This window comes from Mus pahari, chromosome 20 (genome assembly GCF_900095145.1).
Source record: "Mus pahari chromosome 20, PAHARI_EIJ_v1.1, whole genome shotgun sequence".
NCBI classification, from domain to species: domain Eukaryota; kingdom Metazoa; phylum Chordata; class Mammalia; order Rodentia; family Muridae; genus Mus; species Mus pahari.
The window spans coordinates 15,735,331-15,750,879 of record NC_034609.1 but is presented as its reverse complement, the minus strand read 5'-3'; the positions used below and the strand labels follow the sequence as shown (position 1 = coordinate 15,750,879).

Genomic DNA, 15,549 nt, shown 5'->3' with positions numbered 1-15,549 from the left:
AAAGGGACTGAGGATATGGGTGTTCTGTGGCATTGTGAACAAACCCCATGTAGACCTCCAAAGACTAAACCAACTAGAAGTACAGGGACATAGATGTGCAGGGACATAGATGTGCAGGGACATACAGCTTCACCATAATATTACCATTTCTGATAACTACGAGTTTTTACTTTAGTAGTCATATTTTTGTGGAAATAAAGTTGCATTAAAATAGTGATTTTAAAACATATATTTTTAATTTGGGATGCTTACCCACCCAAAATCCTATTTAGTCAGAATCATGTATAATAAGACGAGCAGTAGTATTAATAACTAGGCACTAAATATTTGAGACTTACATGTCACACACACTATCACAGGAGCTCCAAAGCAGTAGTAAATAGCATGTGAACAGATTGGGTGCAGCTATGTTCCAATAAACCTTTATTTATAAGAGCAGCCCACTACTCCAGTCATTTTTCTGACTGGCAAATGTAGTATAGAAAAAAGATATTTAAACAATTAACATCATAGGTGTTCAATTACTAAAATAACAAGTAGTTTGAACTAAACTACAGAGAACATAAGAACCACAGACTGGCAGTAATTTTCTCATTTTGAGATGGTCTCACATATTCCAGGCAGGCCCTAAACTTGCTCCGTAGCCCAGCACGACCTCGTTCTGGTTCTGGTCCTCCTGCTTCCACCTCCCAAGTGCTGGGCGTACAGGGATGCATCGCATGTTCTGATTACGGTACGCTAGTGGTCAAACACAGGGTCTCATGCACAGTAGGGATGTGCTCTACCAATTCAGCTACATTCCCAGCCTGACTCGAGAAATGTCTTCTTCCAAAAGAAACACTACACACAGTCCCTTCTCTCTTTATTTAAAGTGAATTAATATCCAAAATATGGCCTAAAAATGCAAAAAATACAAGGATAGCTATGATTAATCTGAGAAAGCTAAACTTAAGGCTCATTATCGCAACTTTTTTACTGTCGCTGGCTTTGTGTCCACACCAGTGAACACAGAGACGGAACAAGCCTCCCCAAGGGCTCTCCACTCCTCTTTAGCTTCTCCTCTCCTCTTAGCTTCTCCATTCACTGTTCTAAAAAATTTAAACGCAATAGGTCCTTTAATCCTGAGAATCATATGAACTTGACAATACTTGCATCCCTACCAAACATATATTCCAACCATTTTAATCTTCAGTGGCTTCAAGGCCTATGGATACACTAGTAAGTCTGTATGACTACTCTTACAGGTTAGATTATCAAAGATGTACGCGAGACGGACTTGAATAGCACATGCTCAAGTGATTGACAAGAACAGGACTCTTGAGTGGGTTATATCTAGACGGGGGGGGGGGGGGGAGGGAGAGGGGGGGAGAGAAAAAGTCCGAAACACCAGGGAGGCAGAACTGTCTTGTTCTCCCCGTTGTATCTAAGAGGGTGGGAGACCCAGAATTGGGGGGGGGGGGGGGGAGAGGAAATGGAGTCATTCTGCACCCTGTCAGATGGTCTAGAAATATTGTATCCTCTGCCCCTTCTCTACCCTCCCTCCCTAGACTTAGAACTAATGACACATGCCAATGGCACTGACCTCTCTAAGAGACAACTCCACCACCTGGAATAAGGATTTGCATGTTTGTGTGGTTAACATTTTCTCCCTAGAAAGCAGCAGAGTGGGATGAAAGGCTTGGGAATAAAGACCATGTACCATGTGGGCAGCTCACTGCTCCCATGCTTACAGCGCAGGGCACAAGGACAAGCATGGAAGCAGTCAAAAGGATGTGTGAACGGCAAAGAAAAGATTGCAGAAAAGGAGGACAGAGTGACTGAGTTCTTGCTGGCACTCTGAATGCTTGACACACAACCACACACATGGTGTCATGACACAACCACACACACACAGCAGGCATCATGACACACCATACACACGGTGTCATGACACACAATCCATGGGAAGAGCCACAGTGATGCCCCACTCAGCAACCTTGCTCAGCCCAGGCACTGGCAGAACCCTGCACAGATGCCACTCTGTAGGGTTGATTTGTTCTGTCCCATATGCCCACACTTGTTCCCTGGGGCTGTGACCCAGGGGCTGTCTAAGGTGAAAAGCCTTAGACTTAATCTCCAGCAACCTGTAGTTAGCTAATTCACTCTCTAGTCTATGATCCTTGACATTACTCCCTTGCTCTCTAGAACCCTAGAGTGATTGCTCAACATGGCCTTCGTCTTAAAATTTCCATTCTGACCTCAGATGATCAGCCATTGCCCTGTAAAACTGGGCTGGGAGCATGGCTGGAGCTTAGAATTTCTCTGACATCCATTGCTGTAAGTTTCCCATGGATTTACATTATATGCCCAGCTGTTCAACCAAAAATTAAGGGAAATGTTGATCTCAGCCATTTGAACTCATATAACATATACTTAGGCATACAAATTCACCCCATTTTTTTCCTCTCGACCATGGTAGACATGGTTACATGTGGATGTTTTAAATTGGCAGCATATGCTGATGGCATTTATCATTTCCATGAAATAAAACCCTTGGCTGGTAAGGTGGCTGCCAAACCTGAGGACCCGAGTTTCATCTGTGAGAACTACATGGGTGGATGGAAGGAAGGAAATTACTCTGCCAAGATGCCTTCTGAAACACGCTGAAATACACAGACACACAACGGGAGAATACATACAAACACACAAAATAATGAAGAAATGTCATGTGTTTCAAACAAACAAACAAATAAAAACACAGTTACAAAAGGCAAAGTTTTTCCTATTGTACTGGCTAGTTTTTGTCAACTTGACACAGCTGGAGTTATCACAGAGAAAGGAGCTTTAGTTGGGGAAATGCCTCCATGAGATCCAGCTGTGGGGCATTTCCTCAATTAGTGATCAAGGGGGGAGAGGCCCCTTGTGGGTGGGACCATCTCTGGGCTGGTAGTCTTGGATTCTATAAGAGAGCAAAAGAGGCAAGCCAGGGGAAGCAAGCCAGTAAAGAATATCCCTCCATGGCCTCTGCATCAGCTCCTGCTTTCTGACCTGCTTGAGTTCCAGTCCTGCATCCTTTGGTGATCAACAGCAGTATGGAAATGTAAGCCAAATAAACCCTTTCCTCCCCAACTTGCTTCTTGGTCATGATGTTTGTGCAGGAATAGAAACCCTGACTAAGACACCTATACTGTGAGTAAACTAAGCCTGCAGCTACTACAACCCAGAGCCAAAAATAAGTACATAAAGTGTAAAGTTGAATTAGATGTTAGTTTCCAATCAAGTACTCTTCAGAGTCCTACAATAAACTGTCCACCCAACTGCCTCTGCCACATTCAGTTAAGCGTGAATCATCAAATTTTTATTTCTGCTTACCTCTGCAACGCGGTGAGTGGAACTAAACCGAGGCTGTGAGCCAGCCAAAACACAGTGCTGGTGGGTGGCATTGAGGTCATCTGCAGAAAAAATGCAAAAAAAAAAAAATACCGTTTATTAGTCAGTCCACACTGTCCACTGTTTAACTGGAAGAGAAGGTGAACAGTAACTGTGTCATATCATCCAAGGAACAACAGTCACCACGGAGTTAACATTAGGATGGTCACACAAACACTGCATGTGTGTAAAAGATGATTCATTCAATCCAGGATTCTAATATATATATATATATCCTAAATAAATCACCCACACCAGGATGCCATCAATAACATTCCAGGCTAGCTTTGGGAAGCATGGCATATGGCCCACTACTGACACATGGTTTTATGATGAGCATCAACTACCACGTTTTCTGTCTGTGGATTGAGCTGTCTTCTTTCACAGTTATAACTTTATCTTTAGTGGAAACCAGAATCCTTTTCAATTATTTAGAGTTAAACATCTATTATTCCAAGTTCACCTTTTTTCTACCTAACTGAGATTCAATTTTGCCCTGACAATTAACCAATCAAGCATGTTGGGCTCTTGGACCAGAAGTCAAGCCTATGGATCATGACCTCAGAAAGGAAACAATGGTGGTAATCCATTAGTGGGAGACGAATCAGAAGCCAGTTTCCGTGTATTTTAAAATGAAGGCTACAGCTGGACAGTGTCTATCACACTCACTGATGGCATTATTACCTTATTTATTACATAGACAAGAACTGAACGGTGGGTGCCTCAAAGACGTGATCTCCACTTTGGGCAGTACAGGCCTCTACAAGGTATGAATGAAGACAGTCACTTCAACTACAGGGCTACCTCCGCCAGGCCTCACAGAGGTGAGCAAACACTCAGAGCTCCTCTAAACGTAGAAAGGAAACAAAATGACAAGTGGAAGGCTTCAGCTTCCAGACACGGTGAAGTAACAGTAAGAGGGCTGAAAGCTTTGGCTCCCTGAGAACATGAAATCACAGTAACGAGACCTACCGGCTTCTAACAACTAAATGCTTCTAACAAGAAAACGTAACAAAGCAAAACTAGGAATCAGAGGTTTCTGACACTGGGAAACTGATCCCTGGGAGGAGAGAACCAGCACAGGCAGGCCTGCAATCGCTCTAACTTAGGTGCGAGGGAGCTCAGGTACAGAGTGGGGAAGGAAAGTGAATGGAGAAGACAGATGAGACCGGGCAAGGCAAGAGGACAGCAAGGTACGCGACTGTGGAGGCCGGGGGCAGGGTGGGGGTGGGGACTCACTGCAGTCACTGGCTAAGCACTGACCTAAGCATGTGTGAATAAAAATGCCCAAGGGATGAAAAAGAAGCATCAGAAAGAGAGCCTGGGCTGACCCCAGACCTCACTCATCACCAGGAAGGAGGCGGCTCAGGAGGAGGACTGCTCCTAGGACAAGATACTTCTCCATAGGGAAAGGGTCACATCGGTAACAGAGCCAAGCTGTACCAGAGGAGGGGCTGTTAGACACACCCAGCAAAGCCTAAACTACGTCTCCAAAGAACCCAACTCACATAAGAAAGTTAATTTTCCATTAAGGTATATTCTAACAGTATTTAAAAGAATGTAACAAAACCAGGTAGCATCAAATACCATATACTCTAGCATTCATTGAAAAGATAACAAGAGAAAACGTTACACCTACATAAGACATGTACAGATCTTTCTTTTCACACACGTTTAATCTCATACACATACTCAGAAGCTTTGGAAAGTTGGATAGTCAGTATTGAAACTAAAAGGGCCACTAAATGAGATGAAAGGAAATTTAGACACTACAAGAAAAAAAAATGAGTGAATTTCAAAAATGAGTGAAGAAAGGAACTCTTCAAACTAAAGAACACATTTCTTTTATTTATTTATTTATTTATTTATAATTTATTTATTATTATTTTCTTTATTTACATTTCAAATGCTATCCCGAAAGTTCCCTATGCCCCNCCCCCGCCCCTGCTCCCCTACCCACCCACTCCCACTACTTGGCCCTGGCCTTCCCCTGTGCTGGGTCATATAAAGTTTACAAGACCAAGGGGCCTCTCTTCCCAATGATGGCTGATTAGGCCATCTTCTGCTACATATGCAGCTAGAGACACAAGCTCAGGGAGTACTAGTTAGTTCATATTGTTGTTGCACCTACAAGGTTGCAGCCCCCTACAACTCCTTGGGTACTTTCTCTAGCTCCTCCATTGGGGGCCCTGTGTTCCATCCAATAGCTGACTGTGAGCATCCACTTCTGTGTTTGCCAGGTACTGGCATAGCCTCACAAGAGGCCACTATATCAGGGTCCCTTCAGCAGAATCTTGCTGGCCTGTGCATTAGTATCTGGGTTTGGTGGCTGATGATGGGATGGATTCCCGGATGGGGTAGTCTCTGGATAGTCCATCCTTTCATCTTAGCTCTAAATTTTGTCTCTGTACCTATATCCTTTCATGGGTATTTTGTTCCTTATTCTAAGGAGGAATGAAGTATCCACACGATGGTCATCCTTCTTGGTTTTTCTGTGTTTTGCAAAATGTATCTTGGGTATTCTAAGTTTCTGGGCTAATATCTGCTTATCAGACTCCAAAAGCAAGAGTGTATGAGTGATGTACGAATGCATGTTAGCAGCTAGGCACACATGCAGCCGGCAGCACGGTAAGAGCAAACAACCTGAAAAGGCCAATGTGCCCAAAGCATTTTCACACTTATGAAAACAAAAGGCTCGGAGTCAAGCAACACAAAAACTGGAAGTAAAGTCAAACAGAATCAATGTCCATTGTCATTAGATGCCTGGTGGTGGGAAAGGACCACACTGAATAGAGGAAGGAGCAGTGTGAGTGCAGACGGCTCTTCCCTGGTGGTCAGAGCGCTCGGGAGACACATGGGGAATGAGGATATATAAACCAAAGAAAACTGTCCATCAAAAGCCTGGAACTCAGGGGAAACACAGAAGACACTGGCCCCAGCTCCTTTCCAGTTAAGAAAGGAAATACATGAATTGAGTTCCTATACTACACACTACCTGTGGTGGTTTGAAGATGCTTGGCCTAGGGGATGGCACTATTGGGGTTGTGTGGCCTTGTTGGAGTAGGTGTGACCTTGCTGGAAGAGGTGTGTCACTGTGGAGGCGTGGCTTTGAGGTAAAATATATGCTCAACCTCTGCCCAGTGTTAGAGAGTAATCCTCTCTTGGCTGCCTTCAGATTAAGACATAGAACACTCAGCTCCTTCTAGAGCACCATGTTTGCCTGGATGCTGCCATGCTTCCTACTATGATGGATAGTGGACTGAGCCACTGAAACTGTTAAATGCTGTCCTTTATAAAAAGTTACCTAGGTCATGGTGCCTCTTCACAGCAATGAAACCCAAAATAAGACACTGTCCAAACAAAGAATGGAGAAAAACACTGAGAATTTCTCTGTGAAATTCATAGTTGGAGAGCACAAAAATCTCTGAAAGACACAAGCACTCTGACTACCTCGCCACTTCACTAAACAACTGCTTAATACAGCTCCATTTATCAGAAACATCATGTAAGCATCATGAAAAACATCTGAAAAAAATTAAAAATATAGCTTGAAAGAATAAGCAAAATCTGAATCAATCAATTAGGGAGGGATTTTAGATCACTTGTATTGGTCAGATAAGAGGAAATCATAAGTAAATCAACAATACCAAGACCTGAAAATATAATCTGCTTCCACTGGCTTAAGGCAGTGTCCTCACAGATCACTTGTCTTGCAAAATGTCAGAGCTTCTTTCCTTCTTAAGGCTAAATAATACTGTAGAATATATATTATATATAATATGTAACATATAATATATAATAGCATATAATATATAAAAATATATAAATTATATTACATATACAATACATTTTGTGTTTCTGAATTGTGAATTTCTCAAGTTATCCTCAAAATTATATGCTATATAATATATAACTTGCAGAAATAGGTGATATATACTATATAAACTATGTTATAATACACACACACACATGCATACACACCATATTCTGTTCAACTACTTATTAGGTGATGGGCACTTGGCTCACTTCTATCTTTTGCTATTGTGAATGACAGTGGCATGGCCATTGGTGCACAGATCTTTGTGCACCTGATTTCAATGCACTTAGTATATATTCAGATGTGGGATTCCTGGCTTGTACAGGGATTCTATATTAACACTTGAGAAAATGCAATATAGTCTTCCGTAGGGTCAATACCAGCTAACGTTTCTACCATCAGCACATAAGCTCTCTAGTTTCTCCACAAGCTTACCAACACTTGCTAGTTTCTGCCTTTCTTTCTTACTGCAGTGATATCAATTGGGTATGTACATTTCCCAATGAGCAATCTTTTAAGAGCAGACTCAGCTAGGCTGGCCAATCAAAACTGGCCACTCACCTAAATGTCTGAGGCCAAGTCACAAACTCTCAGAATAAAAAGGCAAAGCATTTGTGACCATGCAAAGGTGGCAGGACTGCTTCTCTGACGTTCTAATAAAGACGGAGGAACAGACTGCAGCTCAGCAACTCAGCCTGCAGCTCAGATCTATGTGCGAGAATCTAAACAAACGACAACTTCAGCACCCTCTAGTAGAAAGAGGAAATGTACTAATCCAGATTCTACAATGAATTCGGTCCCAATTAAGGAGGGAAAATTCTGAGAATAACTTGAGAAATTCACAGTTCAGAAACGAAATCACCAAAAACCAAGATGGAAATATAATCTCGCCACCTCCCTGAAAGCCGATTTAATGCACTTCCACTCACCTGGGATATCCTCTTACACATCATGGAAAATATGAGAAGGCAATCTAAGAGTCAAAAAGCAGAGCATGAAAGAATGAGCAAACATCAGAACCAGTCAGCTATGACAAGAATGTTAGAATTACCAGACCATTAATTTTTTAAAAACTGTGATTAATATACTAAAGATCTAAAGGGAAAAGTAGACAACATACAAGAGCAGATGGGAAACTTGAGCAAAGGGTGGGGACTCTAATCATCAAAGAGAGATGTTCAAGATCAAAACCCCACCAGAAACGCTGAGTGCTTCTGATGGGCTCATTAGCAAACAGGACATGACAGAGGGAAGATCTCAAAGCTCAAGATATGTTAATAGAAACTTCCTGAACGGAAAATCCCAAAGAGAAAAAAACGGCTAGAAAAAGTAGACTATGGAAGAACTAAGACATGTCTATAAATGGTATCATATATGTATATGTATAACAGGAACGCTGGAAGTAAAACACTGACAGGAGCAGAGGAAAAGCAGGAGCAACGGTAAATGGCAATCCATAAGTCTCTCTCACTCACCAACCCGAGGAAGCTCAGAAAACACCAAGCACGGGTAAGTGCCCACAACAAAACAATGTCCCATACTCACTATGTCCCCGTCACTGGTTTTATTTGCTTAGTCTTGAGGATGCCCAGGCTGAGCTCAGGACGTGTACCCCTCCCCCCACATTGGGTTACATATACCTCCACCCTAGCATAGCACATTCAATTTCTGGAACTCAAAGACAAAACATTTTGAATGGAGCTAGAAAGAAAAACAACTCATCTATTCGGGAACAAAGGCAAAATCCAAAATCTCACCTCTCCTTAGAAACTGGTCAAGAAAGGAACGTGGGAAGTTCAGTAATTCATGTTGGTAATGGAAGAACAGCAGCCTAGCACTCTGCCACAAGACAGCATCCTTCAAGTGCAAGGAGAAATCAAGACTTTCCAGACAAATGAAAACCACAATTACTGTTTAGGCGCACATCTCAACATTGTTAAAGTTGTCAGAAGAACAACTGTGGGTCTGGAACTCAGTCTCCAGAAGCAAGACAACATTAAAATCTACCGGATTTTACACTTGGTCTTGGAGACAACGGTTTGTACAGAGTGCAATAAAAGAGAGACAGGATGTAAATGATGAGGACAGGAACCAGAGATACTGTGTTCTTTCAGCATACCTGAACAATTGCTAAGTTGTAGAGTACTGTTTAAGGACAGATCTGGAGTAGCTGCAAATATGCCTTACAAAGTCCACGGCCAGAAAGAGAACAACTATCAGTGATATGTAAGAAAGAAAAAAAAAAAAAGAATCAAACAGAATATTCAAACCCACAAATGGCGGGAGGGATGGGGCAAAGAACAGGAACAAACAGGAAGTAGCACAAACATGGCAGTGACTACTGCAGCTCTCTCAGGAATCAGTCATCTAACTATACCTGGAACATCCAGAGGATGACCCTCCCCCCCCCCCCCCCCAGACAACTGCATGCGCTGCTGTGAGGGAAGATTACCGAGGCTCAGGGAGGGAGGGTCACCTGTCCAAGAGCACACTGGAGATGACACAGATGTGGTTCTACTCCAGCTAGGAAAATTGGACAAGAAAACCACCGGGCGTACCGGCTCCAGTTTCAGCTCCTTCTTCATGCAAGGATTTGGACAATTCATGTGAACCTCCTTCACTTGAGTGGCCTCACTGGGGAAGCTACTAACTCAATAGTTCCAAATCCATAATCATCAAGCTCTTGAGAGGGAGAAAGGGTAAGATATGGCCTTTGAGTTTGCTTGTATGTATGGCTTAGGGTTAGTCTCTTGGACATGGAACTTGAAGACTGTTTCTGAATGTCAGTGAAAATGTTGAAAATGTTACTGTTGAAAAAGTAATGCCTGACTAAATGTTGTCAATAAGAAACACAGTCTAAGTAAAAAACACATTGAGGTAAAGGAATGGAGCAAAGTATGCCGTATTACTCAAGAGCAACCCAACTGAAAGCAGAGTGCAGGGTAGCCTGGCCTCTGGATTGGCAGAGGGACAGACCCTTATAATCATCTTACTATGTCTGTTTGCACTGCATATGGTTTCATCGAATATAGGGATGTTCACGGCTGTGGTTACAGGGGGATAGAAGAGCAAGCAGAAATAGATTGTGGAGAAATAACTCATAAAAATACATGCTGGATCATGAGTACTATCAAAAGAAAGAAAGAAAGAAAGAAAGAAAGAAAGAAAGAAAGAAAGAAAGAAAGAAAGAAAGAAAGAAAGAAAGAAAGAAAGAAGAAAGCAAGCTAGTGTGGCTATACTCATATCACAGAGCAGACTTCAGGACAAAAACAGGACTTTATGATCATAAGCCCTTTGGTTCCCTGAGAAAAATATAAAAGTCCTTAATGTATATCCACCTGACTGTAGAACTTCAAACTATGTAAGAAAAATCTGATATAACTATGAGGTTATAGATGGACACTTTGCTTTGTCAAAAAAGGAAAGACACAGTAGACAGACAGTTATCAGGGGAACCACTGACCTCAACAGCATAATCAAGTAAGTCCAACTGACCTCAGGGCAGTTCACTCAACCACACCACAGGCATTCCTACTACACTCCCAGGAAACAGACTCCAAGGGAGACCACAGTCTGGACCATGTTATGCACATTAGGGCATTTTAAACATAAAAGAACCATGTCATATCTGCCCTCAGACCACAATGAAATCAACAGTAACAACAATAAAATCATTAGTAGAAAGCTAGAAAAATTCTCGAACACTCTGAGAATGAAAAATAAGACTTCCACACAAGACACAGAAAAAAAAAGTCATGAAAAATTACAAAAGATTATGAATTAAATAAAAACAAAACTGTACAGACTTTTTCTGTCACTGTGACAAAATAGGTCAGAGGTCAACTCAAAGAAGGTACCAAGGTAAATGATGAGACCGTGGTTGGCTGGCACCATCATTTTTAGGCATAGGCAAGGCACATTTATGTTAGTAAAGTGTAGTGGAGGAAGCTGCTCTCTGCATCGTGGCCGTGAAACAGAAGGGGCCAGGACAAGATGACCCCTCCAATGACAGCCCCACCCTCTTCTCACCTTGTGCCCTACAGTCTCCAAACAGGTCCCACCTCTTAGCTCTGTACTCAGATAGGAACTCACGGATGTACTAAAGCATGGCTGCTTTCATCCTGGAGAGCTGATGACTAGTGGCATTCTGTGGGACCAAGCTTTCAACACCAGGCTTTGGGGGAAGCACTTCCTATCCAGCCAAAGCAAGTCACCTTAGCATGCTGAATGCCCTGTATGCTTCTTGCAGAAAAGGTCCTAGCAGCAAATCAAATATTTAAGAAGAAGAAAACTCTGAAATAAATAACCTGAGCTTTCATTTCCAAAAACTGGAAAAAGGAGAGTTAGCTGATCCAGCATGAACACAAGAAAACAAGTAAAATTAAGAGAAATAAGTGAAATAAAAATAGATAACAGGAATATGTTCAAAGTGCAATATACTCTCAGTTCTTATGTATAATATATTCATACGAAAATGTTCTTATGTAAAAACACAACTGACAATGGATAAATACAAAGAAAAATTAATTATGCTTAAAAATTTAAGCCAATAGAATCTATGAAGACAAGAGCTGGTTTAGCCAAAACATCAGTAAGACGCTATCAGTAAGAAAATGCAAATTACTAATATCAGAAATTAATGAGCTGACATCACAACAGATATCAGGCATTAAAAGATAGTAAATGAATGCCACAACTATTTCTATTTTCTAAATTTGATAATAAAGGTTAACTGGACCACTTTCTTGAAAAGCATAATATGCTAAATTTCACATACAAATAGACAATCTAAATATGCAATATAAATAATCCCATCTCTATTAACTGAATAGACAATTAATAATCTTCCAAAACCAAAAGCAACATATTTAAACAATATTCACACTGTATCTCGTCAGACATTGGTGGGAGGAGGTTGAGGCAGCCTCTGTGAGGAGAAAGCACAGACTCACTCCATGGGGTCAGCCTGTGCCTGATGCCAAACCCAGAGAACCAAAGTGCACAGAGGTAAAACTTCTCCAAAGACGATCAGAAAATTGAATTCACCAGCATCTTAAAAGAATTATTCATTGTGGCCAAGCAGGATGGAAGATGCCTTCTACCTCTGAAAACCATTGATGCAATGCATCTGATCAAAAATGCTAAGGTGACCTGTCAATCCACTTGACTGACCGTGGTGAATGAACCACTGCAGTGTGGGGTGTTGCAAATGAGCGGGGATGTGCATACATAGGGCAGAAGTCGGCAAAAATCTTTTTGCGGTTTTGTTAAGAACCTAAAATGGTTCTAAAACAATGAAATCACTAAAAGGGATAACAGACAGACACAGAAGGAACCTCACTGTCAACTGGATTGAAATCACCTAGGAGAATGAGCATACTTCTGGCTGTGTCTGAGAAGACAGTTCCGAGAAGACTAGCTAAGTGAAGGGCAAAGACGGATGCTGAATGTGGGGGGCAGAATGAAACAAGAGAAAGGAGAAAGTGAGCTGGCTGGACAGCAGCACTCATTTCTCTCTGCTTCCTGATCCATCGGGACGAGAGGAAGCTTAGTCAAAACTTCTACCACCATGAACCTTAGAATAACCCCCACAGTGGGCTGCGCCCTCCGATGACAACCCTTCCCTCTCATACCTGGTAACAATGATGAGAAAATAATCCATGTGCACACACACACACACAGAAGTGTTGAACAAGGTGGGGAACGAATGGTGCACTCATTTGAGTGTACGTGAATGTAGAGGCAAGAGCAGGATGCTGCTGGCTGCCTTGATCACCCTCCACCCTGATGCCCTGAGAGAGGTCTCACACTGATGCAGAAGCCAACCTTTTTGGCTAGACTGGCTGGCCAGCAAGCTCTCAGGATCTGCTGTCTCTATTCCATGATGGCTACTCTTGGTTGTCAACTGGACTTTATCTGAAATTCACTAAAACCCAAGAGGCTGGGTGCACCTGTGAGGGATTTTTTTTTTTTTTCTTAATTAAACCATTCCAAGTGAGAAGACCCACTTCTAATCTGGATCTTTTGAGGTATGAAGATCCAACTTTAATCTGGACCATGCTTACTCCTGGGGGCTCATATAAAGAACATGGAAAAAGAAAGCTTTTATTTGGCTGTTTCTCTCACTCTCACTAACAAGTCCATCCCTTCACTGGCAATAGAGCCTCCATCTTCAAGATTCTGGCTTATACTGAAGAGCAGCTAAGACATCCAGCCTTACTATCAGTTCTGTTCCTCTAGAGAACCCTAACACAATTCTCCAATAATAAAGTTACAGGCACACACAGCCATACTGAACATCATATCTTCATGCCCAAAGAGCAAGTATTCTTATCCAATGAGCCAGCTCTGGAAAATTCTGTAAGACTGCCTGGTTCATCATCTTGATGTTACCAATATATAGGCATTCTGCCATAGTATTTCAGTAACAGAGGAAAACGTCTATTTGTGGTACTTAATTTAAAAACAGGATGAGCAACTACCAGCATCAAGCACTGTCCTGGGTACAGAGAACAAAGCAAGGCAGAAGTTCTAGTGGAGGTCAACACTCAGACTATGAGCTAAAGTAAACCCTTGTCCCCTCAAACTGCTTCTTGTCTGGAATGTAGTCATAGCAACAAGGCAAGTGACTATGAGGAGTGACCCACTGGGTAGAGTACTTGCCATGGAAGCACAGGAGTGTAAGGAACTGAATGAGGCTCTCCAGCACCATGTAAAAGCCAGGCCAAGCAGCACATATCTGGTGCTAAGGAGATGGAGACAGGTAGACTCTTGGAGCTCACTAGTCAGCCAGCCAAGTCCAAGCGGTGAGCTCTAGCTGGAGTGAGCAATCCTGTCTCAGTAACTGCTGGGAGGGAAGTAACTGAGGAAGGCATGCAGCCTCATCTCTGGCCTTAACACATACCGACATGTACATGCACATAAGCACAGAGTCATATACACATAACACACGTGCACACACAGAGAAAAGTCAGCTACTGCAGTTTTAGTTTAGACAATTTGCAAAGTAATTAGAAAAATCAAGTGGCCAAATTTTTTTTTTTTTAACTGGACTCTGGCAGCTGTACAGGAACAAGAGATGATATTGTGGTTTGGGTATGGTTTGAGTGACTCCTTAGCTCTGAGTATTGAAATTAATATCCACTGTGAGGTATTAAGAAAGTACAAAATTAATCTTGTATTGGTTGGAGGCCAGGGTCTTCAGGAAAGTGAACAGAGTTAGGTAAAGCCATTAGGATGATGTTCCATGGTTGAATTCTGGTAACAATATAGGAAGAAGGAGAAAAAGAAGGCACACACAAGGATATATACACACACAAACACATACACACACACACACACACACACACACACACACACGTATACACACTCATGAGCACTCTTTGTCTCTTACCATGTAGTACCTGATACTATCTCAGGACTCCACCAGCAAGAATGTTACTAGATATGACCTCCTGATCTTAGATTTCTAGATGTTTGAGATAAAATAAGCCTCAACTTTATAAGGTTAGTCAGCTTTGAATATTTCATTATAGTAATGACAACTACCAGAAGACTGAAAATAAGCGAGAGCTGACACTGGGAAACTTGTAGTAGGTCATATGGAAGTTGATAGTGACCTGTACCACAGTGGGAAGTGACAAAGAGTGCCTAGATTACAGAATGCTTTAGTGAAGGAACTGCAGAACCTCTCAATGCAATGAACAAGTCAGGTGGGAAAAACAATGGAATTCAAATCAACTCTCCAGGCTTCAAGGAAAAACTGAAGGAAGATGAGTACTTTACAAAACATTAGGATATGCTACAAACAGCAGTAGAAAACACCAATGAGTTGAAGGATGCATCTGTCGTATGCCTGGACCTATAAGGACAGGCATAAACACAGCAATACAGAGGACCAAAGCCAATCCAATTGTGCAGGCATGCAGTCAATCCCGACAAGGAGGACTGACCCTTCTCTCCTCAAGGGTGCCATCTCTGAGGACTAGGGGCACACGGAAGCATCTGGGGAGGCTCTCTGGAGCATCTCTCCTCACCATTTGTCTAAAGCAATCAGAATCCAGCAGAGGAATGAAAAGCAGGACTCAGAGGATTCTTTCTAGAGGAAGAAATTTAAGAAATCCACAGATGCTGTATATAATACTCAAAGGCCTTCTGACTGCTGCAACTATAAACATCAGGACCCGCAGGCACCAATAACATCAGGACCCACAGGCACCAGTAACGTCAGGACCCACAGACACCAGTAACGTCAGGACCCACAGACACCAGTAACGTCAGGACCCACAGACACCAGTAACGTCAGGACCCACAGACACCAGTAA

At 42.2% G+C, this 15,549-nt stretch overlaps 1 protein-coding gene across 1 annotated transcript in view; it reads right to left on the bottom strand.

Annotated features, from left to right (window-relative positions):
* Nucleotides 1–15,549, bottom strand: part of Fto (FTO alpha-ketoglutarate dependent dioxygenase) — a 352,191-nt gene that overhangs the window by 198,810 nt on the left and 137,832 nt on the right. The window contains exon 5 of the mRNA XM_029532367.1: nt 3,352–3,431. Coding sequence (XP_029388227.1) covers nt 3,352–3,431 — 80 coding nt within the window. The remainder of the gene's footprint in view (nt 1–3,351; nt 3,432–15,549) is intronic.